This window comes from Cystoisospora suis (genome assembly GCF_002600585.1).
Source record: "Cystoisospora suis strain Wien I chromosome Unknown contig_1670, whole genome shotgun sequence".
Classification (NCBI taxonomy): Eukaryota; Apicomplexa; class Conoidasida; order Eucoccidiorida; family Sarcocystidae; genus Cystoisospora; species Cystoisospora suis.
This window is the reverse complement of record NW_027154470.1, coordinates 1-22,972: the sequence shown is the minus strand read 5'-3', so window position 1 is coordinate 22,972 and position 22,972 is coordinate 1. Positions and strand designations below refer to the sequence as shown.

The 22,972-nt window shown below is 48.3% G+C and overlaps 3 protein-coding genes across 3 annotated transcripts; all 3 read right to left on the bottom strand.

The window, feature by feature from the left end:
• Window positions 1–1,090: 1,090 nt before the first annotated feature.
• On the bottom strand, window positions 1,091–3,060 carry CSUI_003702 (oocyst wall protein; the record flags this gene model as incomplete). Its single annotated transcript, XM_068063897.1, has 5 exons — window positions 2,821–3,060; window positions 2,651–2,745; window positions 2,306–2,579; window positions 1,638–2,224; window positions 1,091–1,564 (listed from the first exon to the last, which is right to left on the bottom strand). Exons 1-5 carry the CDS (start codon window positions 3,017–3,019, stop codon window positions 1,091–1,093), a joined length of 1,629 nt encoding a protein of 542 aa, XP_067924118.1. The 5' UTR covers window positions 3,020–3,060.
• A 1,938-nt stretch (window positions 3,061–4,998) lies between these two features.
• CSUI_003701 (uncharacterized protein) lies at window positions 4,999–15,762 on the bottom strand. Its single transcript, XM_068063896.1, has 7 exons — window positions 14,688–15,762; window positions 13,772–14,030; window positions 10,513–13,031; window positions 9,564–9,899; window positions 8,382–9,021; window positions 7,230–7,599; window positions 4,999–6,199 (listed from the first exon to the last, which is right to left on the bottom strand). The coding sequence occupies exons 1-7, from the start codon at window positions 14,826–14,828 to the stop codon at window positions 5,281–5,283; spliced, it is 5,184 nt and encodes a 1,727-aa protein (XP_067924117.1). The 5' UTR covers window positions 14,829–15,762; the 3' UTR covers window positions 4,999–5,280.
• Window positions 15,763–17,677: 1,915 nt separating this feature from the next.
• Window positions 17,678–22,967, bottom strand: CSUI_003700 (uncharacterized protein). The gene is made up of 5 exons (XM_068063895.1): window positions 22,566–22,967; window positions 21,775–21,880; window positions 20,825–21,096; window positions 19,725–19,802; window positions 17,678–18,488 (listed from the first exon to the last, which is right to left on the bottom strand). The coding sequence occupies exons 1-5, from the start codon at window positions 22,769–22,771 to the stop codon at window positions 18,161–18,163; spliced, it is 990 nt and encodes a 329-aa protein (XP_067924116.1). The 5' UTR covers window positions 22,772–22,967; the 3' UTR covers window positions 17,678–18,160.
• Between the last annotated feature and the right edge of the window lie 5 nt (window positions 22,968–22,972).

Sequence of the window (22,972 nt, the reverse complement as noted above, 5' to 3'; positions counted from 1 at the left end):
TCCGACCACTTGCTTCCCTGAATCCGACCAGCCTCTCTCATTCCTCCGCAGGGCGAAGGCTGCAGTGGCGAGTAAAGTAGCGTCTTCCACGAGCGATCCCGAACAGGGTGACGCGGTTGGGGTGCACAGTGGAGTGCAAGATCATAAGTGGATCAAGTATGGAACCAGCCCCATGGCTTTCCTAGTCGCTCAAGAGCCACCCCATCCCATATACTGGGACACCGAGATCGATGAGCCAGGCAGTCGAGTACAGTCCAGTGGCACTCGGACGCCTGAATCAGGTGAAAATAGCAGTGGGGATCCGAAGACAGAATCGACTCTCCATGATCCAAAGAGAGCAGACTTCTCGGATAACGAGAGAGGAGGTAATGGCAAAGAGGGGGATTTGAAGCGTTGCGGAGAGGTCAAACCCAGTCACATGGCAGGTGACGTGCTTTCTATTGTCAATGAATCAGGTATTGAAGCCGACAGAGGCAACAACGGCGTCAGAGAACAACTCACTCCAAGTTAACTCCGCTGACACGACGGAGTGAGGGCTGCATGGAGCCGGAGCGAGAGCCTTGGAAGATTGCGTGCCCCGAGAGCTCCGGGAAGTTGCTGCGTTCAAAATCGCACTTCCAGACGGAGTCGTTTCCCTGGTATGTCGAGTGGCGCGCGAGAAGGGGAGAGCGCGTGGGACTTTGGGAAGGTCGCTCGCGGTGATTCATTTCATACAAACTTGTATCGAGGAATAGACTTAGGTTTGAGGAGTCCGTGTAGATGACCACCGCGTTCTCGAGAATGACTGACAAAGGGGACCGAGTGACTGGCCGGAAGCCTAGACACGTCCCGGGGTAGTGTTGATTGCACATCTGGCAGAATGAGCGTGTAGTTGAGATTAGTGGGCAGCCGACATGTGAACTAGAGGTGTTGGCAAAAGCAGACTTATAGAATTCTTCTCTCGTGAACGGCATTGAAATGGATGAACCGATGTGGTCGTTTGCATTGAGCTTTGAACATGAAAATCACTCACGAAATCACTAAGAGGAACAAAGAAAGATATTTCAACATTGCGATCGGGAGAGAAGTATCACGTTGACTCAGATATTTGCTACGCGAGATGTTTTTTCAGTGGTGACGGGGGCATAGCTGGGATGCACATTCCTCCGGAAATGAAATGCCCCGGGGGGCATGTCGGGGTCGGCTCCTCGACTTCGACTTGGACGCACGTTCCATCACTGCCAATGACGAATCCCTTGGGGCACACGTACTCGGGCTTGAGTATTCTCTCCCCTTCGCACTGCTGCTGCGCTATTTGCTTGCCAGTCAAAACCATTCCTGGAGGGCAGACCAGTTGGTATTCTCCGTCCTCTTCCCGGACACAGGAGCCACCGAAAAGCTTGAAATCTGGAGGGCACGTGAGCATAGGTTCTGACACATCGAATCGCTGGCAGCCGTTTGGCCCCGGCGGCATTCCTGTCTTCCTGCAGACGGTCTCGAGTGGCTCGACGTGAAAGATCACGCAGTGCTTTCCCTCGAGCTGTGCTCCCGGCGGGCAGATTAGTTCGGGTGGCACTTTCGTTTCCTGCAAGGAAGAGCACACACAGTCTCGTTGTTGAAGAGAGGTTCGCTGAAACGTCACAGTGAATCAAAATTACCGTTGTGCACTGTCCCTTGGGACACTCGAGGCGTGGAGGACGAGTTTCGATGCGCACGCACTGGTTCTGAATCAACTCGGCTCCCTTTTCGCAAGAAGCCTCAGCAGGAGCGAAGGTAGCCTGAACGCAATGCTTATCCTTCTGAACCGTCCCAGGGGGGCAGCGGAAATCTGGCTCCAATAGCTCCACGAGCGCGCACATCCCGTCTTTCAGACGCTGGCCTTGTGGACAGTTGAACATGGCAGGTCGACTGTCGAATCGTTTACACGTGTTGCCTTCAAGTACGAAGTCTTTTCTGCATGTGGGGACTGGAGGCTCCTCGGTTGTGATCACGCATCCCTTTTTCCCCGGCACTCCCTGTACACATGTTGCCAGAGCCGGCGTCATTGCCCGCCGGAGGCACATTCCATTTTCCTCTTTGAACTCCTTGGGGCACTTCACCACAGGTGGGCGAGTTGACTCCTGGACGCAGTTACCCCCCTGAAGGACGAATCCTCGGTCCTTGCACCGAGCCTCCATGGGAACACGATCGAGTGCTACGCAGGCCGGTTTTCCATCGTCGACCAGTTGATAGCCAACAGGGCAGCCTGTAGGTAGGAGTAATGACACCAGATTATTTCACTGTTCACACATCGTCTCCGAGAGCACTGTTACTGGTGATAACTCACTTGGGATTCCTGGGGATCGCATCTCCCTGAAGCATGCTCCTTGCTTGAGGATAAAACCATCGGGACACACAGGTTGGGGTTTTGTTATGTTCTGCTTCACACATGCTTTTCCGTCGGGAGATTGCTCGTAGTCCGGGGGGCAGTACGCCTCCGTAGGACCTATTCGCGGCAAATAGCACTTCTTCCCATCTCCCTGGGTGCCTTCAGGACACTTGACGAATGGCTTCAGTTGCTCGAGGTAAACACACATTCCATCCTGGAATGCTTCCCCCTTCTGTAGACACAGAGCATAACTTGGGCGTGTAAAGAGAAGGCAAGAGCGCACGTCTGAGTTGTCAGCCTTACCCGGTTACACACTGGAGTGCCCTCGGCGTACTGAGGCCCGTGGCACATGTGGCCATTGAGCACAAAACCGGCGGGACAAGAAAGGACAGGTCGAGCTGAAACGGAGAAACACAATTCGCGCGTTTAAGTGCTGAAGGAAGCCACACACATGGTCATATCGAGCAGCTTACCTTCAAGTCCCTTTCCTGGGGCAGACACGGGGATTCCCGGGTGCGCTGACGCAACAGGCTGTTCAGGGAGGGCGGCCGGAATCTGACCCTGTTTGTACAACTGATGAAAGGACACTTGGCCTGCCGTTTTCCGTACGGAGGCGAGAGCCAGTACACCGGCAACGCCGAGAAAGACTCGAACTCGAGTTGTCCGCGTCATGTCGGGCGGCAAAAACGACAGGTGAAACAAAGTGGAAATGTCTAAAAGAGTAAAGATGATACCAGTTAATAAAAGCGTGAATTTGAAAATATGAAAGGCGCTGGCTATTTGTGAGACCAGCGTGTGAGGTGCTCGCTAGGGATGCGTCGGCGGCCGTGCACGTTTGCCCGAGCAGCAGCCGAGACTTGGGACGGGGACGAGCGGTGACGAGCCTGTGTGAATTCTTGGTGGCTGCCAAGGCTCGATGGGAGGAGGGAGGTAGTTTTACTTGTCCATAGGCCTACGGGGAAGACGTCAAGAAGCGATATGGGAGTATGCGGAGCGACGTCTCTCGGTCCCGAGCCATCTATCCTGACATACGGGCCAGAAGCATGTAGTGGTGTACGTACAGCACAAAGGCGGTGGTTCTTGCCTAGAACAGCTGTCAGAAGAATCAGTAACGTCTTACTGCCCGCTGCGCGTTTACATGCGCTTGTGGAACCCTTGTGAACAGCGTGTACCCTGGCAGTGTGAGAGCAGTCAGTACTTCTCAGCCGCAGCGTGTCCCCCGAGGTTGTCTGCGCTGCGGCAGAATGGAATCCCGGGTTACTTCTCACTGTTAACAGCCCCGTCCCACGCCCGGTACTACGAATTCGACAAAAGCTCAGCTCTTCCTGAAACAAAGAACCGGGGACGGAGAGTGCCGCCTGCCGAGTCGAGACGAGTGGATCTACCACGGGGAGACTCCGATCTCAGCAAGTGCTGTTTGTGTCTGCCAAATCCTCTCGACTTCTTAAGGCAATAAGAGTCCGGTGGCGGAGTAATACCGTGTACCCACCAGCCTACTTGACAGCATGTCGCTCATGTTCCCCCCTGATTCTCCCCGGGGACTAACGCTGATTATCAGTCTTTGACCACACTTTTTCACGGCTGGCGAGGGGAAGCTAGACGCCTGCAGTAATTTCTAGAGAGGGGATACTCTGGCGGCACGACAGCCGCGTACTTTGTTCTGTCCCAGGCAGACGCCCTGGCCGCCCCAAGTATATCATTACGGAGACCTCCCGACTGCACACTGACTCTTGAGCGCGCTTCATTCCTCAGCGTAATCTGTCCCGCTCTCTGAAAAAGAGAGTCGCATGCTTTCACACATCAGATGCCACGTTGAGCACAAACCACTTCGTCTTACAGCCCCATACCCCTCCAACGCCGTTACCATCCACTTAGGCATGCTGGCCTAGCGTGCGGCGTGGCACCTGGGCTGAGTTTGGAGAACTGTTCCCCGGCAAGGTAATCCGCGACACGTACGAACGATCGTACCCAGCGTTCTTGGAACCTACGCGCCGAGTAAGGGATATCCACCATGATTGAGAAAACCCTGCCCTTTACATCTTCGGGTACCAGATCAGCCACAACGATCCGGACTGGTGCACCTGCTCTTCAAGAAATTCAAGGGGACAAAAAGGAGGACAACGTCCGTCCACAGACAATCAAGTACTCTCTTCCTACATGGCTGTTTACCCTTGCATTCCCTCCATGAGGACTGCGCCCAAAATGACAGCAGTACCAGGTACTTCTTAGGATTCAAAAAGGAGGCGGGAAAGGGGAGTGGAGTGAATGTGAATGCAAAGACAAGAAAGATTCTGGAAGGTGCCGAGTACTCCGTCGCATCTACGCTGTTTTCAATATCTGACTGAAGTGACTAGGATATCTCCCTCAGACAATCTTTCTTTTGATTAGATCTTGCCCTTTACTTCTATCTCTTTTGAGCAAACTCCACCCCAAAAAAAACGGAAGCAAACGACCGTTTAAAGATTTCCTCATTTTTCTCGCTGATTCGCGCGCTGCCTACAAAAGTAGGCTGTACGTAATGGGCGGTGACAAGAATCGGACATCTGAGAGTTCCCCGAGCTGAGTCGGTGGGCGTCTTTCAGCCATAGTACGATCATTACTCTGACAGCTACAGGGAATGTTTGTCGGTCCAACAGGAAACTGAAGAATAAAGGGGAACAGAGGAAAGAAGGGATTCGGAAGCTTCCCTGATACAACCGCGTAAGGACAAATGACTACTCAAGAAAACTGTGAACAAACAAGCGAAAGATGACACAAACGGGAGCAACCGGTGAGTTCCCTGCCGCTCCCCCGGCTCCCTTCCCCCAGTACGGGAGAAGAGGTATGTAAAAAACAGTCACCCTCCGCAGCGGGGCGCACTAATTCACCACCCTGCCGCCTGTGACAAGGAAGCCGAGAGAAGAGAGAACGAATGAACTACTGTCTTCAAACACCTAGCTCTGAGTAGGCGCTGTTGTTTGATCATATCCGCTTTGTCCCCAGTAGGCATTCGGATCATAATAGTTTCCACTCTGATCCCATCCTCCTCCTGCTGCTGCGGCTCCACTCTGATCTCCTGTTTGGCCTCCGGATGGACCGTAAAAACCTTGATACTGATTACTATAGGCATTCTGGTCATAATACTGCCCCTCTTGTTGTCCATATGTATTTCCCGCAGCACTCCAATCTTGATTCTGAGAATAATCCTGCTGTTGTTGACCTTGACTATAATCGTATCCAGTTCCTTCCGCTGCACCTGATTGATGCCCTCCCTGTTGACCCTGTTGAGCTGCTCCTTCACCTCCTTGCTGAGTCCAGTCTCCCTGCTGCTGTTGCTGCTGCTGACTTGTCCATATCCAGTTGCCCTGTTCATCATAATAACCTCCATAGTCTTGTTGCTGCTGTTGTTGTGACTGCTGCGGCTGCTGTTGAATCCAGTTACCATTCTCATCGTAGTACCCTGCGGTATTGTAAGAGATCCAATTACCATTCTCATCATAATATCCTTGCCATTGAGATGATGTATCATACTGGGCTGTTGGCTGCCCCCCCCCTCCTGTAGCATCTGGCGGAGAAGCCCCAGCATCAGCAACACCCCCACCAGCAGCTGCTGCAGTTGTATCGGCACTGGCGTCCTCTTTTGCTTCTTGATTGTCCGCACCACCAGGGGGTGCCTGGGTGACATCCTTTCCTTGCTGTGGTTGAGCTTCACCCTGGTCACTCTTTGAAGCTTCTCCCTTGGCAACACTCACTGACGCCTGACTATCACGCCGAAGACTTCCCGCTTTAGATGCTGTATCTGACACCGCGGGTCTCACCTCCGTTGTCGTTCTCGACGCAAGAGGCGATGCTCCCTGTCTAAAGTCACCGCTCCTAAAACAAGAGAAACAACGACCACAAAAATCGAAATACACCACCACAGAAAGAAGGCAAAACTCTCTATTCTCATACAGTCAATGTTTGTATAAAAATTGTATGCACGCATGCATATGATACACATAAGACCTATGAATCTTGTTCCTTTGACGTATGTCCGCAAGGAGGTGTCCAGTGCTTTGCATTTTCTAGGTGAGACAAAGAGTAGCAAGATAGATGAGAAAACAAACGGTTCACCGAGAAAACACCACTGTCCTAAACACAGGCGGACATACACGACAGTGTCCAGCCAAAAGCCTTGCACAGCTACAGAGTACATACACACGGGTATATGTGTACACACACATATACCGTGGGAATATACTCTATGTATGTATACGTATGTACATACGCGACGTGGTGCAGGTCCGTTGTATTCCTCCAATATACATGCATTCGCTGTAACGGTGAACGAACACTATTAACCATTCACGGGCAACAACCGCCGAAGCGACCAGACACGAGAGACAGAAGGGTATGGGAAGGAAGAGGTGATGGGATATACAGATTGCCTTCTCCAAAGTTTTACTGTGGTAGCTTTCACCTACGACAGTAAACAACGTCCACACGCTTCCTACTACCTCACGAAAGGGAAAACCTATCTAACGGCGACCTAGTGAAAAGGAAGATAGCTCACCCTGCTCCCACCTCGACCAACAGGAACCCTGACAGCGAATGGAATGACACGAACTCTAAGAAACATGATGTAGCCGTAGGCACTGTACCGTTGTCTCTGTATTACTGAAGTCTCTCAGCGTCGGGAGATATCACAATGCCATACAGATCCATCCCCTTTGAAGAAAGATAGAATGAGAATGGCCGGCCACGATACAACCGACCAGACTCCTTCCTTGTGGGCGTTCAGAGCGCCATGAGAGCAAGAATACGCAACAAGCAACTACGTGTTTCACTGACACGTGTGATATTTACATACAGATAAGTATACAGACAGACACTTTAATCTTCACTTGGTCTGTAGAAGTCTTACCTTGTCACGGGAAGAAGCTGACCAGGAGGAAGGTGAGATTCATGTGCTCGCTCATATAGAAGCTGAGAAGACACTTCCGTACAGCAGCATGAACGAAAGAACTCCGCCATCTTTAAAGACCCTCCACCAGGATGCTCTTGACGATATCTCCTTATACGAGTTTCAGAAGTTGGGCGCGGAGGTTGCCATACATTTCCCCTATGTAACATGAGAACTGAATGATCTTCGAGTCTCCTCTGCACTTCAGGAGTCAGTAGCCTCTGCGAAAGAATCTCCTTGGGAGGCAGCCGTCGTGTTATATACACCGACTCTGTTTTGCTTGGGAATTGACAACACTGGCAGGGGTAACAGCAGGCTGCACAGCATGCATCTGCGGGAAAGCAAGCACATGAAAAAGCCGAACAAGCACACACCTACAAACATCCTATATACAATATACATACAGAGACAGAGAAAGAAAAAGATGACTTGGAAACAAGACAGGATAGAATGTCGTACCACCAGTGCAATGATGATAGCTGAAGTATATCGTGGAAGGACATTGAAGAGGTGGAAAAGCAGACCCCGGCGGGTGGGTATGAGAAGAGAGAAACCTTTCCCCAACCGACACATTCTCGAGGCCCTTTTCCACTGTTTACAGCTCCTCCTCTGACTATCACAATATGCCCTAGCTTGGCTTTCATCACACTGCTGACTCCGGAGGAGAAAGAAAGACACTCACGACCCCCCGTAAACGCGCGGACGCAGGGACACTGTAGATCATCACGGCAAAAAGGCCAGCATGCACGGGTGAGTATCTATCCGTCCCCGGACAGGAAAGGTATGTTGCAGAGAGGCTGCCTTGGAACCAACTGACACACTTGTCGCGTCCACTAATAAACGAAGACCTGCGACGATGGAACTGCTAGAAGATCGCACGACGCTCATGCTGAAGACCATAGACACCCCCCGCTCCTTGAACATCACACCAACCCAGACACTATGACTGCCGGGTAGGTTAACTAACTCAGAATGACACCTCACTCCCTTCAATATCTTTCCTAAACCTCCTAGTGACGAACAGTAAGAACAAACAGCCACAATCGACGCGACAGACAGAAAGAAAGACCAAGAAATCTGAGAGGAAAGAAGAAAAACCACCTTCGTTCATACCTTGAGGTGCCCCAGCTGCTTCCCCAGTTTTCGTTCGGCTCACAGCCATAAGAGAAGGAAGCTGACGATAGCGTGTCGGCTCTATGGGAGAGGCTGGCCCTGATGGAGGAGCAACGACTGTAATAGGACCTTGGCGTATCGCGCTCAAAGTACGAGATGGTAACGGCGCTTGACTTTCTTCTTGTTTAGGCCTATCATCAGCCTTGCCTGAAACCTCTACTTGCCCTGTGGGTGGAGTGACTGTTGTACCCTGCCTTGAGACGCCGCTGATAGTTTTGGTAACGACTTGAGATGGCTCACGACTCAGCACCCGAGAAGGCTGCTCCTGTTGCTGCTGTTGGAGAGAAGGAAGAGGTTCAGTCTCAGGCTCAGAGGGAGGCTTCTCTGGTACAGGTGAGATAGATCCAGTAGACGGCAACTTCCTTGAAATGTCTCCACCTGTCGCTTGTGAGGTCGCTTCGCTTTCTTGAACAGGTTGAGGGGGTGTAGCTGATACTACTTCGGGAGTGACTGAAGAATGACTCTCCGGCAGTGTTCGAGACTCAGCTCGCTTCTCAAGAGACGCACGTCCTAAACTAGCGAACCTCTCTGCTAGTGCAGGAGCGGCGGCATGTTCTGCTGGAGGAGTTACTGCAACAATCTGAGAAAGGACATTTCAAAGGCAACCGCATACAAGAAACGTCTCTTATGAATAGACACGTGAGAAAGGACACTTCAAAGGCAACCGCATGCAAAGAACGTCTCTTATGAATAGAAACGTCACTACTCCGGTTTTCTCCGTCATCGAATCACGGCATCAAGAGAGGCATGAAAAGAGGAAGAAACCCTCGCTGACCTAACGACAGTGAGGTGGATGCGGCCTTACTGTGCTGCCAGATCGAGAAAATCCTCTACGGAGAAAAAGGAGAGTAGAGTGTAGAACCTTCTCATATGTCGGAAAAACAAACGAAAGGACATTCACATGAGTGTTTCTGCATGCCTATGTCGCCTGCTGGATATACACCCTTTTCTAAAGATATGCCTTTGGTTAACATTTGCTACTCGGCAGGAATAACAAAGAACTTCCCCGCCTTCTTTCTTCTCTCTTCTTATATATATAGACTCCTTTCTCTATCTCATTTCTTTCAGCCATACACTCACTGTACTATGTACTCCCTAAAAAAACTCTTCCTCCTTTCTTACCGAAGTTGAATGAGGCAGTGTTCCACCTCTTCCGAAAGCCCCATCTTGCGTATCTGAAGAGACATTCTTCGCCTCAGGTTTCGTCACCGTCTCCAACGTTTTCGAAGTCTCTTCCGGTTCACTTCCCTTTTTCTCTGTTGTTGTCGGTTTCTCAGGAATCTTCTCACTTGCTAAGCGAACCGGTCCCATCTTCGGAGGGGTGGAAGGTGTCTTCGCTGTGGATTCTTCTACTTTTGAAGGCTTTCCCCCTTCGCTCTTCTTCACCTCCGGCTTAGGTTTGGGAACCTTTGCGCCTGGGGCTGACTTAACAGCCGTTGCTGGTTGTTTGCTCTTAGCCTGAATCAAAAGCATTGGTGCCATGCATGCCCATATTTCAAACATATACATATATACATCTTGTAAGAAGAGATACAGAAGATACATAGAGATGATCGTCCTTCATGATTTAGTCGCTTCATACTTCGGTTTTCGTTTATGAAACGTGACCTCATGTAAGCCTAACCTGATAGGCTGGACCCCCAACTTGTGCAGAGAAACATGAAGACTGCCTTCTTCCTTCTTCGCTCTCTATTGAGGCTCTTGGAACTACAAGTGGGAGAACACCACGCTTATCTGTTAATGAGGAGGAAACATACTTTGATGCGTCCCAGAGACCCTCCCGTACATGTATGTTCCTATCTTTCTTTACACGTGATCTCTCCCCTCTTTTCTAGATCTGAAAATCCTTATAGATACAGATACACACACAGACAAGTACCGCCTTTCTCATCGTCTACATCTGTCTATACGTACTGCTGCAACCTCCGCCTACGTCACCTCTGCCGCTCTAGCAAAAGAAACTTACTTTTAGGAGACAAACAAGTCAAAGCGCCCTACAAGGCAACAGGTATCAGGCCTATATAGAGATAGACAACTTCCCCTGTGTATGCTATGATCTTTTTGAGCTTACTTCAGCTTCTTCCTTAGGTTTCGGGGTTCCTGCATCTGCTTTGGATGAAGCCTTCTTCAGGAGATTAGGAACGGCCTTCTTTTTCTTCCCCCCTGCAGCAGCTGTTGCCGCAGCCTTGACTTTTGCCGCTTTTTTCGCAACTGTCTTGGTTCCTTTCTTTGCTTTCGCCTTCTTGGCTTTAGTCAGTTCTTCACCTCCTTCGCCTTCATTTCCTGTCTCACCGGTCTCAGGAGATGACGTCGTGCTCGGGGCTTCCTCTTTGTTTCCTTCATCTCCTTTCTTGACACTCTCTTCTTTCACAGATTCCCCGCCATCTGTACGAGCATCCTCATCCTTTTTCTCTTCCTTCGGCGTCTTCTCAAGTGAAGGTTTCTTTGAAAGCAGCTTCTTAGGTTGACCGGCTGCTGTCTTGCCTTCCCCAGCCGATTTCTTACCCACAGCCGCCTTCTTTGCTCCTAGTGCTTTCTTCCCTTTCACAACTTTCTCCTTATCATCCTTCGGTTTGCCTTCCTTTGCCGTCTCAGGACTCTTTGTTGCGTCTTCTGCGTGATCATCTCTTCTACTTCCAGGTGAAGCACTTTTCTCTTTATCCTTGTCATCGCTATTATCCTTCGTCTTCTTCTCCTCTTCCTTCTTCTCATCACCTGCACCGACCCGACCTGCCTCCTTCTCCGGAAGAACTTTCTTCTCATCTTTTGCCTTTTCTTCTTTCTTCTCCACTACTGCCTTGAATTCTTCTTGTACCTTTGGGCTCTCCTTTCCTCCTTCATCTCCACCCTTAACAGGATGTTTTGGCTCAGCCGCTCCTACCCCTGGACGCTTCGGTGAAGGCTTCCCGGCGACAGCTTTCTTCGGAACAACAGTAGGAGGTTGAGCTTTCTTCTCCTTCTCTCCTTTTTTCTTCTCTGCTGGAGCTTTCTTACCGTCATCCTTCTTCTTTGGCGAAGGCTTTCTCTCATCTCCCTTCTCCCCCTCATCTTTCTGGTTCTTCTTATCCTGCTCAATCAGTTTCACAGCTAGCTCTAAGCTTGAATATTTGTCAAGACCATCATTCTCTCCTCCTTCTGCTTTCACCATCTGAGACACTCCTACACCTTCACCTTCACCACCAACTGTATCAAGAGCTTCCTTCTTCAGACTTGCAATTTTCCCTAAGGTCTCTTCATCCGGCTTCTTCTCCCCCCGAGGTGAGGCTTCCGCGCCATCTCCGCTCTGCCCAGGCTTTGCTGATTTAGGACGTGGAGACTGAGGTGACTTAGCGTCCCGCCCCCCTTCAGCTGCTTTTTTACCTCCCACAGCAGAAGCTTTCTTAGGGCTCGCCGGTTTCGCTGCTTTACTTTCCACCGGACCTGTTGCCTTTGCCGTAGTGGCCTTGGCATCACCGCCTGCTTTCGCATGTCCAGCCGCCGGTTTCTTACTTGAGGAGGTATCGGGAGAGGGGGGAGGAGCATCTTCTTTTTCTTCTTTCTTCGTATGTTCACCGTCTCCATCGGCTTCTTTCTCGTGTTTCGGGGAAGCCTTGCTGTCTTCTTCTACTTTCTCAGGAGGAGGTGAAGCCTTTGAACCCTCCGGGGAGGTAGACTTGACTGCGGAACCGGGAGCCTTCTTGACAAGAAGTTTCTTAGGGGTGGCTGTTTTCGTTGTTGTGACCTTAGGAGGTGATGCTTTACCTTCTTCTCCCTCCTCTTTCTCGTCTTTCCCTTCACCCCCTGCGCGGATTTCTTCCTTCTTGGCGTCTGAAGGTGTTGCATCTGCTGGGGCCTTCTTTGGTGCAATCGTCTTAGGTCTCGCCTTCGCTTCGACTTTCTTCGGAGACTTCGCTCGAGGGCTAGGACTTCCACTCTTACTAACTTCTCCCTCCTTCTCCCCCTCATCCTTCTTCTCTCCCTCATCCTTCTTCTCGTCCTCATCCTTCTTCTCTCCCTCATCCTTCTTCTCCTCCTCTTCCTTCTTCTCCCCCTCATCCTTCTTCTCCCCCTCATCCTTCTTCTCTCCCTCCTTATCCTTCTCATCCTTCTTCTCTCCTGAACCATGTTTAGCCTTTGTAGCAGGCATGGATTTCTTCACTAAGACCTTCGCTTTCGGGGCCTTCCCTGCTCCTTCTTTGCTCTTTGGTTCCGTAGCGTCTTTTTTCTCTTTCTCTTCTTCCTTCCCGTCATCAGGCTTAGATCCAAGCCTTTGAGGATGTACTTCCTTCTTATCCTCTCCATCTTTCCCTTCTTCCTCTACCGATGGAGCTTTTCCTAGTCGAAACCGATGTAAGCTATCTTCCCGATCTAAAGGCTCTTCGCCTGCCTCCTTTTTGTCCGGCCGTGCCCGACCTACGAGTTCACGAGGAGACGATTCTTTCGCCTTCTCTTCCTCGCCTTTCTTCTTTGCAGTCCCTGGTACGGCTTTGCGCACCATCGCTGCCTTAGCTACCTTCCCTGTTTTCGCAGCAGTAGTAGTAGTCTGCTGTACAGGAGCAGCTGTGCGTGACGCATCTCTCGCAGCTGGAGAGGCAGCTCGACGGGGGGGGTCTACGGCATCAGACATATACATACATACATGAATACTTATGTATGTGCTAGGCACACCAACTACAAAGATAGGCGTGTGCGAATGCGAAGGCCCTCGCTTTTGCGTGGCGAGGGCTATGATGATACGACTCTGAAAGACCTTCATAGCGCCCTGCTGTCGTGCTTACTACTAAGGACAAGGGCCCGGAGACTAAACCAGGCTAGGAAGACCACTAAGAAGCTTTTCAAGGGATAGTACATGCTATCCGCCCACAGAGTTCAGCGTCGCTTTCTCACTCCCGACACGTACACAGGGCATAGATCCTGCTCGTTACATGACTCCTCGTGGACTACAACGGAGAGAAGAATGTAAGGTAGATGGGAATACTCATACGACGATAAGAGTTAGGGCTCCTCTTCGAGACTCCCGAAACAAGCTAACGGATCACGAAACAGGAGAAGTGTGGAGTAGTCGCAGTCGTCCTTGAGCAGGTGTGTAACTATGAGCTGCCACATGGGGCTAGATGACGATCTGCGTCTGCCCTCTGTTCGCCAACGAAAGATCTGCGTCTGACTGTAGTACACAGACGTGCTCTGTCCAGGCGAGGAATGTCATCTATCCGTATACACACTTTCGCATACATGCTGCCATCCCCCCGCATACCTATTCTCCCCCTAATCCCCCTCCTTTACTTCTGTGCTTCCTCTCATGCTCCTTTCCCTCTTTCTCTTCGCCTTCCTGAGGCCATCGCTGAACTCACCTGCGACTGCAACAGATTTGATCGTCAGAGCAGGAGGGGCCTTAACATCGACAACTTCGAGGAAACCTCGGACTTCTAAGACAAAGGGATTCTTTGCCTCGCCCTCCCCACCTGCTTTTTCTCCTTCTCTTGATGGTGGTGATCCACGGTCTCCTTCCTTTTTGATCTCCCCGCCTCCTGAAGTCTGTTGCTGTGGCTCTTTGACGACTGGTGCTGCCGCCCCCGTAGTTGCGCCAGGCAGCCCAGTCGTTTTTACAGTCTGGCATTTCAGAGCATACACAAGGCTTATCACACACATATATATACGTCTAGCTATCTATCTATCCTGAATCTATCTATCTACCTATCCTGAATCTATCTATTCATGTGATGCCTGACTACATTATAATGTGTACTTGAACAGGGATTCGAAGATACATACGTAGAGATGGATAAAAAAGCGAAGGAGAGAACACGTCTCCTTCTCACTTTGCGAGCGATTCTATTGATAGAAAGACAGAGAAGAAGGGAAGACCCAGGAAACAAGGCAACGGAACTGATACCCTCTTAGAGAACAGGATGAAGAAGAAGAAGAATTCACTGATACTCTTGCTTACGACTACGACGGTGACAAGAAACAAACACAACACCTTATATGACTTCGCCAAGCTTCCTATACCAACTCACAGTTGCGAGGTATGCACATAGGCATACCTAGATCTATCTGTACATATAGATAAGAAAAGATGAGAAAAACCTTCCTCGGCTTAAATCGTCGTGTTTTCCTAGATCCAGAAAAAAGGATAGCAGTTCTTTCTACAACGAATAAGAAAAGAAGCCGTGAGGCACCTTCTGATGGAAACAAAGAATGAATACGATCCCTCGCGCCTCCTCCTTTCTTCTTCCCTTCCTCCGTCTATCTTCCCAGATGTCTTACCTGTAGGACTGTCGACGACGATACGGCAGGGCCTTGATCATCTTTATTTTTATTCTTCTTATCTTCTTCGTCAGCGCCGCCCCCCCCTCCAGGAGTTGTTGGGTGGTCAGATCCTATAGGCGTTTTCGAATCCTTATTCATCTTTGCGGCATCCACTTGAAGAAAAAGTCACGGTGACCAAACAGCAGAAACCTTCGAAAGAAAGACAGTTCCGGGGGGAAAAACGAAAATGCAAGAAAACTTCTTCGAACAAACGAACGGATCCTCACTCGAACACTTGGTCTCTGGTGAAAAAATATCTCAAGCTAAACGCTCCTTCTAATCGACGGCGCGCTTGTTCCGAGCAACGAAGTGGGTGATTTCTTCTTTCTTAGTCTGTTCTCTCTCTCTTTCAGCGATAGATGTTACCGGAACGGATGGAAACATCTTTCTGATCAGAAGGAAGATCAAACGTCTGCGGAGAGGAGAGATCTCACATTCCACACTTGTCACTGGAAAAAAAGGGAAAAGAGAGACGGATGAAATTCACCGCCGGAGAAGGCTTGAGGTTGACAACAATTTGCTCCCCCTGCTGCTTCTTTGCTACGGGGGCTAAAGCGGCCGCGGACAGGAGGAGGAAAAGGAAGAGCTCAGGACGGAACAAGACAATGACGAGTGAGAGACCGGACCGGCTGACGGTGAGAAAGCAAGTTTCGAGGGTGACAAATCTCTTGAAAGGACTTCTATGAAAAATGAAAGAAAAAGGGAAAAAAACGAAGAAATGAATGGCTAGGAAAAAGACCACTCCGTCCTTAACAGGAGCTTGGAACAGGGACGAATGCAGCCAGCAAAGCTGCAACAGCGGCTGCTGTAGTCGCAGTCGTAGCTATCGAAGCATATGAGCCAGCCATAAGGTAAGAGAGAGAGAGGTCTCTATCACATCACAGCCGTGTTACGTACGGAGGTTAACGGGGACTAAGGAAAAAGAGAAGATAGCCGCTGGAGCAACTGCATAACGACTTCATTCGAAAAAACTTGCAACAAAGGAGGGAAAAGTTGATGAGGAGATCGCAAGATCTTGAGCTGAAAAGGTTCAATATAGGAGCAAACCTCAGTGAACAGGAGCAACAGGGGGACGGCCTCTTGGCCCTGTGACTCCCACCGCGATCGATGATGTTCCTGGGCGATCGTCATCATCATCGATGCTGGTGTGACAATCGAAGCCCCGTCACGAGGAAGTGCAAGAGAGCAAAGAAGAACGAGGACTACAACGGAGGCTTCTTTTTGTCTTCTTGTTCTATATTGGCGAAGGGGCAATCGCAAGGAATGTATCGCGTGAAGATGTATGAACAGTAAGAGAAAGAGGATTTTCTCTGCCGGTGAGTTTGACGGGAAGGAACCACTACAGTTGATCTACCCTTCTCAACGAGGACTAAACATGTCAAGAAGGCTCTGGGTAACCATATCACGCGAAGAGACTTGAAACATCTTCTCCTGTCCTCCTTTTTTAGCTCGTTCTTATCATATGAAAACTAATCACAGGAAGTTACCTTCTATCTTATCTTCTCGTGCTTTTCATTCTTCACATTCCCTTTAACTGGAAGCACGCGGGAAGCCCCGGTCTGTTGGACCCCGACTTTTCTTCTTTTCGAGTAGGAAAGGCAAAGTAGTGCGGAGAGCTTCTCCGAAGTGCTTTCTCTCAGGTCAACATTGAGATATAAGAAAGGCTCGCGTGAAGGCTTTTGGTTAATCTCTTTCTGAACACCAACTGCCTAATCATAGAAGTCCTTGAAGCGATACATACCGTGAACGTATGAGTAGGACTTAGTCTGTAAGGCGAATCCGAACACACTAGCTCTTATAACATCTAAAGAACTATAACGATTAACAGCCGCGATACACTCTGATATATCCTAGTATCAAGATATCTCTCGTAGACTTCGTTTGGCTCAATTTATAGCTCCACACCTCACTATTGGCACTTCCTGTTCTTTCTCCGCTGTGGGTTGCAAAGATCTTCTCCATACATGGATTCTCACTAAAACTCTTTGTCCCTGTCTGAGGACCCGCGACAAAAGACTTCTATTCGAAACCTCTTCTACTATAGGAACAATAGGACATGCAGCATCAGGGATCAGCAGCCCCTTGTGTCTGTTTCACGCCAGTAAGCTGTGTTTGAAAAACATCTACGCGCATGCATAGGTCCTACGTACATAGATATGTCTCTTTGTAAATGTAACGGCATCACGTCGCCATACAACCTTCAACTTTTGCAATCCTTTCATTCTCACCGGTCTGTTTGACGACCCGAGTGAAAAACATTTGTGAAGAAAGAAGCAGGAACCGTTCTATAGAAACACAACAGTTGGTGTAGTGAAGCTATATCTCGATACATATGTTTACGTGGGTACAATCTCTCCTCCTCCACCGTCAACCCTCCCGGTAAGAGTCCTCAGTTTCCAAGTGAAAACTTTGCCCTCGGGCATCTCTTGCGGGGAGGTGAGCCGCATACCTCCCAGTATCAAACCAGCGGCGAGACTGATTTAGATATCGATTTACACGTCTACTCTTTCATTCATTCGTTCATGTGTCCGCTCATCTACTGCTCATTCATAAACAGGCAGCTCCTTGGCGGGCTGTTACGTATGATACACATAGCAGGAAAGAAAAGAAGAAAGCAGCCTGAGTGATCGTCTGTATGTACACTTTCTTCCTCGTAACTCTAGGAAAGCGAGCCACACATAATTCAGTCAGAGTCCTCTGTGTTTCTCCGATTTTCTCTTGAACTTTCTCCGGGTAATCGAGGTTAAGTGAGGGTGCAGTTCTTAAGACGAAGGACTGAGCGCGACAACAACGGCCACCGACGCCGCAAGTAAGAGGATGCATGCTAATTGATAGGAGAGTTTGGATTTCTGATGATCTCTCAAGGTTGTAGCGGAAAGCGGGGGTGAGTTGCCCGGTGTCTTTTTCTTGCTATGATATGAAGAAATCGAAGAAGAGAAGGTACGCACAAGTAAGTGCATATAGATATGTATGTAGGCCACGTACACGCGGTTAGAAAGAGAATTATAACGTATGCGGATTTATATATACTCAGAGCTCCCAAAAGAGCAGGCCCATCATAGAGCAAAGGTTAGGAAGGAGTCTGTCGATAGAAATGAGGATAATAAACACTTATGGCACACTTCTACCTCTCTTCTTTTCTTTCTATTCTCGCTATCCTCTGTCCCCCACTCACCTCTCTCCGTCTCAGCCTCCACATAGTTAGACACACGAGCCCACCTGGCGTGAAATAAAAATCTACATAAATAGACGTCTGTGCGTATCTGGTATATCTATCTTAGCCTATCCTCTCTCTTCTCCTATTGACAGACTCTTTCTTTCTTTCCCACCGACAAGAGCGCGATGGAATGAAAACCTTGTCTCTTCTACACGTACGCTCTCTACATAGATACAAAGACAATTTCCAGAGAAAGGCGAAAGATTCTTTCAAGCTAACACAACGATCGGGTACCTAATGGACTCGGACAGATGGTATCTGCACTAGGAGGTCGACAACTCGACTTCTCTAGTAGAGGTGTCTCAGCTGGTTGGATACAATGAGGGATTGGTCGACAAGCTAAATCCCAAGAGATCTGATCGACATATTCACTCCCTACTTCAGCCGGAGCTCCTCCTCTATCTAAACGACGACTATGATGAGGATCCCTTCTAAAACAGAAATATGAAGAGCTCTGCTCTGCAAAAGGCTGAGCTTCCACAGAGATGGTCGTTATTTCTCCACCTGTCTTCTTCCCTTCTTCGACATGTGATAAGAGAATCCTGGGGGGAGAAACAGAACAACCAGATCACATAGAGCTTCTCTCTTCATTCAGATGAGATATCTTATGTGGATCTATCTTCGAGGTGACGCTATGTCACACAGGTACGTTCAGGGTGTAGACAAGGAAAATACGTGTCTACACGTTGTACCTTCCACATAAATAAAAAGATTCGGACCTAGTGAGATAGATAGATAGAGTGATAGATAAGTATATATATGTGGTTTACCTTATATGGTAGAGAAGGTCAAACAAGCAGTAGGCACATACAGCTAGACGGAAGGGGACTGGGGTATCTCTGAACAAGAGTGAACTCCCTGTGTGAGTAGAGAAGATAGATCCACCTATATATCTCTCTACCGACATATGTATATACTGATAGCTTTCGCCTTTGTATCACACACATCATCTGGGGATCCCATCTGGGGAAGTTTGGCGAGAGGCAGGAGTGAAGTAAGGCCTCCTAAACCTCTACAGTTACAGACAAGCATTCATGCACGTACACACTACCCCACGTATACAGTCAAGAGAGGTGTACACAATCAACTGTCTATACATCTTCAAACCAAGCAGACATACACTCCGTGACCATCATATACATCTCCGCAGGAGACGCACCAAAGCCTCTCACTCTAAGATAGGCAAAAGACACACGACCTTCTCCGATCGCCTCCTTTGCCTCCTTAGCTCCGTTGCTAGACTTCGTGCATATATACATCTCTTCTTAGTGGAAAGAGCCAGTCAGAAAACACGGATACAGAAGAATCATGAAATAACTTCTTCTTTCCTTATCTGTCTATCCCTTATCTAAGACGTCCTTTCACCACTAAGGGACGGAGGCTTCTTCAGCAGTCACTTCATGATCTCTGCCTATGTACGTAAAGCCAACTAATGCCTTTTGGGTGTGCAGGACATACGCGCCTAGAGTGCCTTTGCAGGCCTTCATAGAAACAGAGCTCTACAAGCTCATGAAAGCCAAGACTTCCAGTAAGTCATCTCCTGTTTTACCAGTGCTACTGTAGTCTCTCTCTCTTCTTGTTTCTCAGGTTTAGTATGTATCGAAGACAAGCATACAGCGACGCTTCACTCACGTCATCAACTCCAGATATCTCCTTATCTATATCTATATATATATATGCATATACGGATTCTGTCTGTCTATCTACCCTGTATACATATACGCAGATCTGAAAAGAAAGAGCATGCGTGTGCATTGCTCCTCATGTGTAGAACTTACGAGCTCAAAAGAGGCCCAGCGTTAGCAGTCACAGGATCTTCTGCAAGGAAGCCATCAATCTCTTGGGCTGTATCATCCCTAAGACATGCAGACACGACAATACAAAGAAAAAAAACATTCAGTCCTCTTTTGAAGAAGAAAAGATGTACCTGTCTTAACTTATATCTATCTATCTATCTAATGACTAGAATGAAGTTTTCATATCACCCATAGACACATGACTACAGCGACAGAAATCTATCTATCTGTCCACCTTTAGTTAATCTACCTAGCTATTCATCCACAGATAGATAGATAGATTTCTGTCGCTCTACTCATCTGACCATGGGCCATATAGAAAGAGGAACCTCATGTGGCTCTTAGGAGATAAGGTCTTCTGCTCGACCGATAGGAACTGTCGTGGGAAAGATAAGAATGAAAAGAGGTGCTGCTGTTGTTGTTGCTGTAGGTTTTATGCATGCAGAAGCCTGCCTTGTAGAGGGAGAAGAGGAAGCTACTCTCCTGACAAGTTTTGTAGATCATATATACCTACAGCCAGCCCTATACACTGAAGGGACAGATCTAGATCTCGAGCAGAAAACGAAGAAGAAGAAGAAGAAAAACACTCATGGACTGAAAACGCACAAAGGGCAGATCCATTCGCTAAGTCAAACGTATACTAGACAGGTAACTCAAACAGGCACGTAGACGTATGTATATATATATGTATATATGATGTATAAGGGTTCTAGTAAAGAGGGTAAGTAGTGCTTCTCTCATGGATCCCGTGCATTTGATACCATGGCTTCTTGTCTTCTTTCCTTCTCTCCTGCTTCTCCAAGGACTATGTTACCCATAGTATACTTCTTGCCCATACGCATACTGTACGGATATCTCCATACCGACAGCTATCTCTGTCTAGACAAGACACACAACTCCTGTTTCGATTCTCTAAGACTGGCTTCTCAATACAGCCCCACGTCCCCTAGAGACGAGCAGCTATCTTACATGAATCTATTGCAGCTACGTTTCATGTACAAGGCGAAACATGCCATGAAGTCGTTAAGAGTTCAGAAACATGCAAGAAAGAAGGACAGATAAGACAGCTTCTCCTGACTTACTCTTTGTACAGTCTAAGAGATCGGAAATGAAATTCTCCCACCGAGCTGTTCTCAATGAAGATACATGCATGGGGTCTTCCGAGGTGCCCCGTTACACAGCCTTCTACGAGATCATGCATAGAAACTTCAAGTCGAGCGTAAGATTCTGCAGATGGCGAAGGAGAAATCTCATGGACTTGCACTTGGCTCTGAGGATACAAATTCCCATCCAGATTCTCGGCGGTTGCATGGCTAGCTGATCCCCCTCCCGATGGACACTCGACGCATGCGAGCTGAAAGAAGCGAAAAAGAAATGAAAAGATCAAAAAGGAGAAGAGAAAGACAGGGAGAAGGAATTTCGTGGAAACCCAAGGGGACATAAAAGATAGGTGGCACTTGAAAAGGAAGAGACCATGACGGGAGACAAAGAAAGGAAGAAAAAACTACCTCTTCTTTTCTGTTCTTTTCTCGTCTCTTCTTAGAAAAGTTCTGCCTCTCGTAGGAGAAGTCGATTCTTCACCGTCTCATTGGAAAGTCCTTTTCAGCAACTCCTCCGATTATAGACCGCATGCAAAGACAGTCAATGTAGCCAGTCTCCATAGCCGTTGCCGTAGCCTTGTCATATGATCATCTCCAACAGTGCGTTCAAGCCAGAGGATAAAGATCTACCTTTATATGCGGTTTCTCAGGTGTATATGGACTGGAACTTCACCGTTATAGCCCATCGAAGAATTGCTCGACAGATTGATCTAGCTTCACTTCACATCTCTCTACATGTTTAGTATCAACATCTCATTGAATGCTTCTAACTCCTCGCTGTATATTCTGTACACCTGCACATACAGAGAATACTCGAGTGTATGAAGGTTGATGTGTATGTATGAGTGCTGACTACGGAGAGATCCTCTCTCGTCTTGGAGTGTTGGTTTGGATGTGAAGGAGTTAGTTAGATTTCCGTCTCTTTGCCCTACTGTAAGATTCTTCGCGCCGAACCGATTATAGGCCGGACATGTGACAATGAAGTTACGTAGGCGATCTGTTATGATAAGAGATGTATTACAAAGCCTCGAAAGAAATCTGAACGAAAGAGACGAAGAAGACAGAAAGAGAGATACAAGGGGAAATGATAAACCTTCTCTTTCTTCTCTATCCGTCTACACCTTAGAATTTTCCAGATACACCAGAAAGAGCGAGAGAGACAGAATGAAGAAGGGGGAAGAGAGTAAGCCAGAGACATTCTTTCTCCTTCTGTTGGTTCACTCTATAGAAAGGTAAAGGCCTTGTTTATCTAACGGAAAACAAGGCAGGAAGGTGTCGACAGTAGGAAGATCACATCGCCTTTCTCTTCCTTTCTCAGTCTACCACCTTACTAGGCCTCGTGTGGGTCTCAACATGCAGACACATCGGTTAAGGAGAGTGAAATTCCGCATCGACTGCATACAAACACACATACACCTCTCTTACATCTATGTATACATATACATGCTATACATGTGTATATATATATATATATAGGACAAGGAAAAACAGATGTATATATGTCGGTGGCTTGCAATAGACTGGGGGTACATGGCAAGGAGACGACGACACAGATAAGAGTAAGATAGCAGGGAGGTCTAGAATGCGTAGTCGCATTTGATAAGCCAAGGGGTAGATAGGAATGTCAATGAAAATTTTGATAAAGAGAGAAAAGGAAGAGATGTCTGTCTTAAGGACGGGAACGAAGCTTTCTTTTCTCCTTTCTCTTTTGAGAGGATCTTACCGGACTTCATGCATCGCCGGCCATATGAGCCCCAAGAGGAGAGTCAAGGTCACGATAAACGTCACATACACAGACAACCCTAACATACTCATACAACACAGTCCTACACAGAAAAGAAGAAGACAAGAAAAGCAAGAAAGAACCGAAAGAGAGAGAGAGAGAGATAAAGCCATCCCAGTTGATAGCTGGAGATCCGTTACTTCCATCACCTCATCGATCTAGATAAGCAATTGTGAAAGAAAGAAAAGTACACGGAGCTCTTCTCGACCCCTAGTGAAGCATGCCAATCCGTCTGTATTTCAATGCCTTTCCTTCTTCTCTGTGATTTAGATTGAGCTAGTATGACAGCAGCAAATCTATCTTCAATCTATCTATCTATCTATCTATCTATCTTCAATCTATCGTTA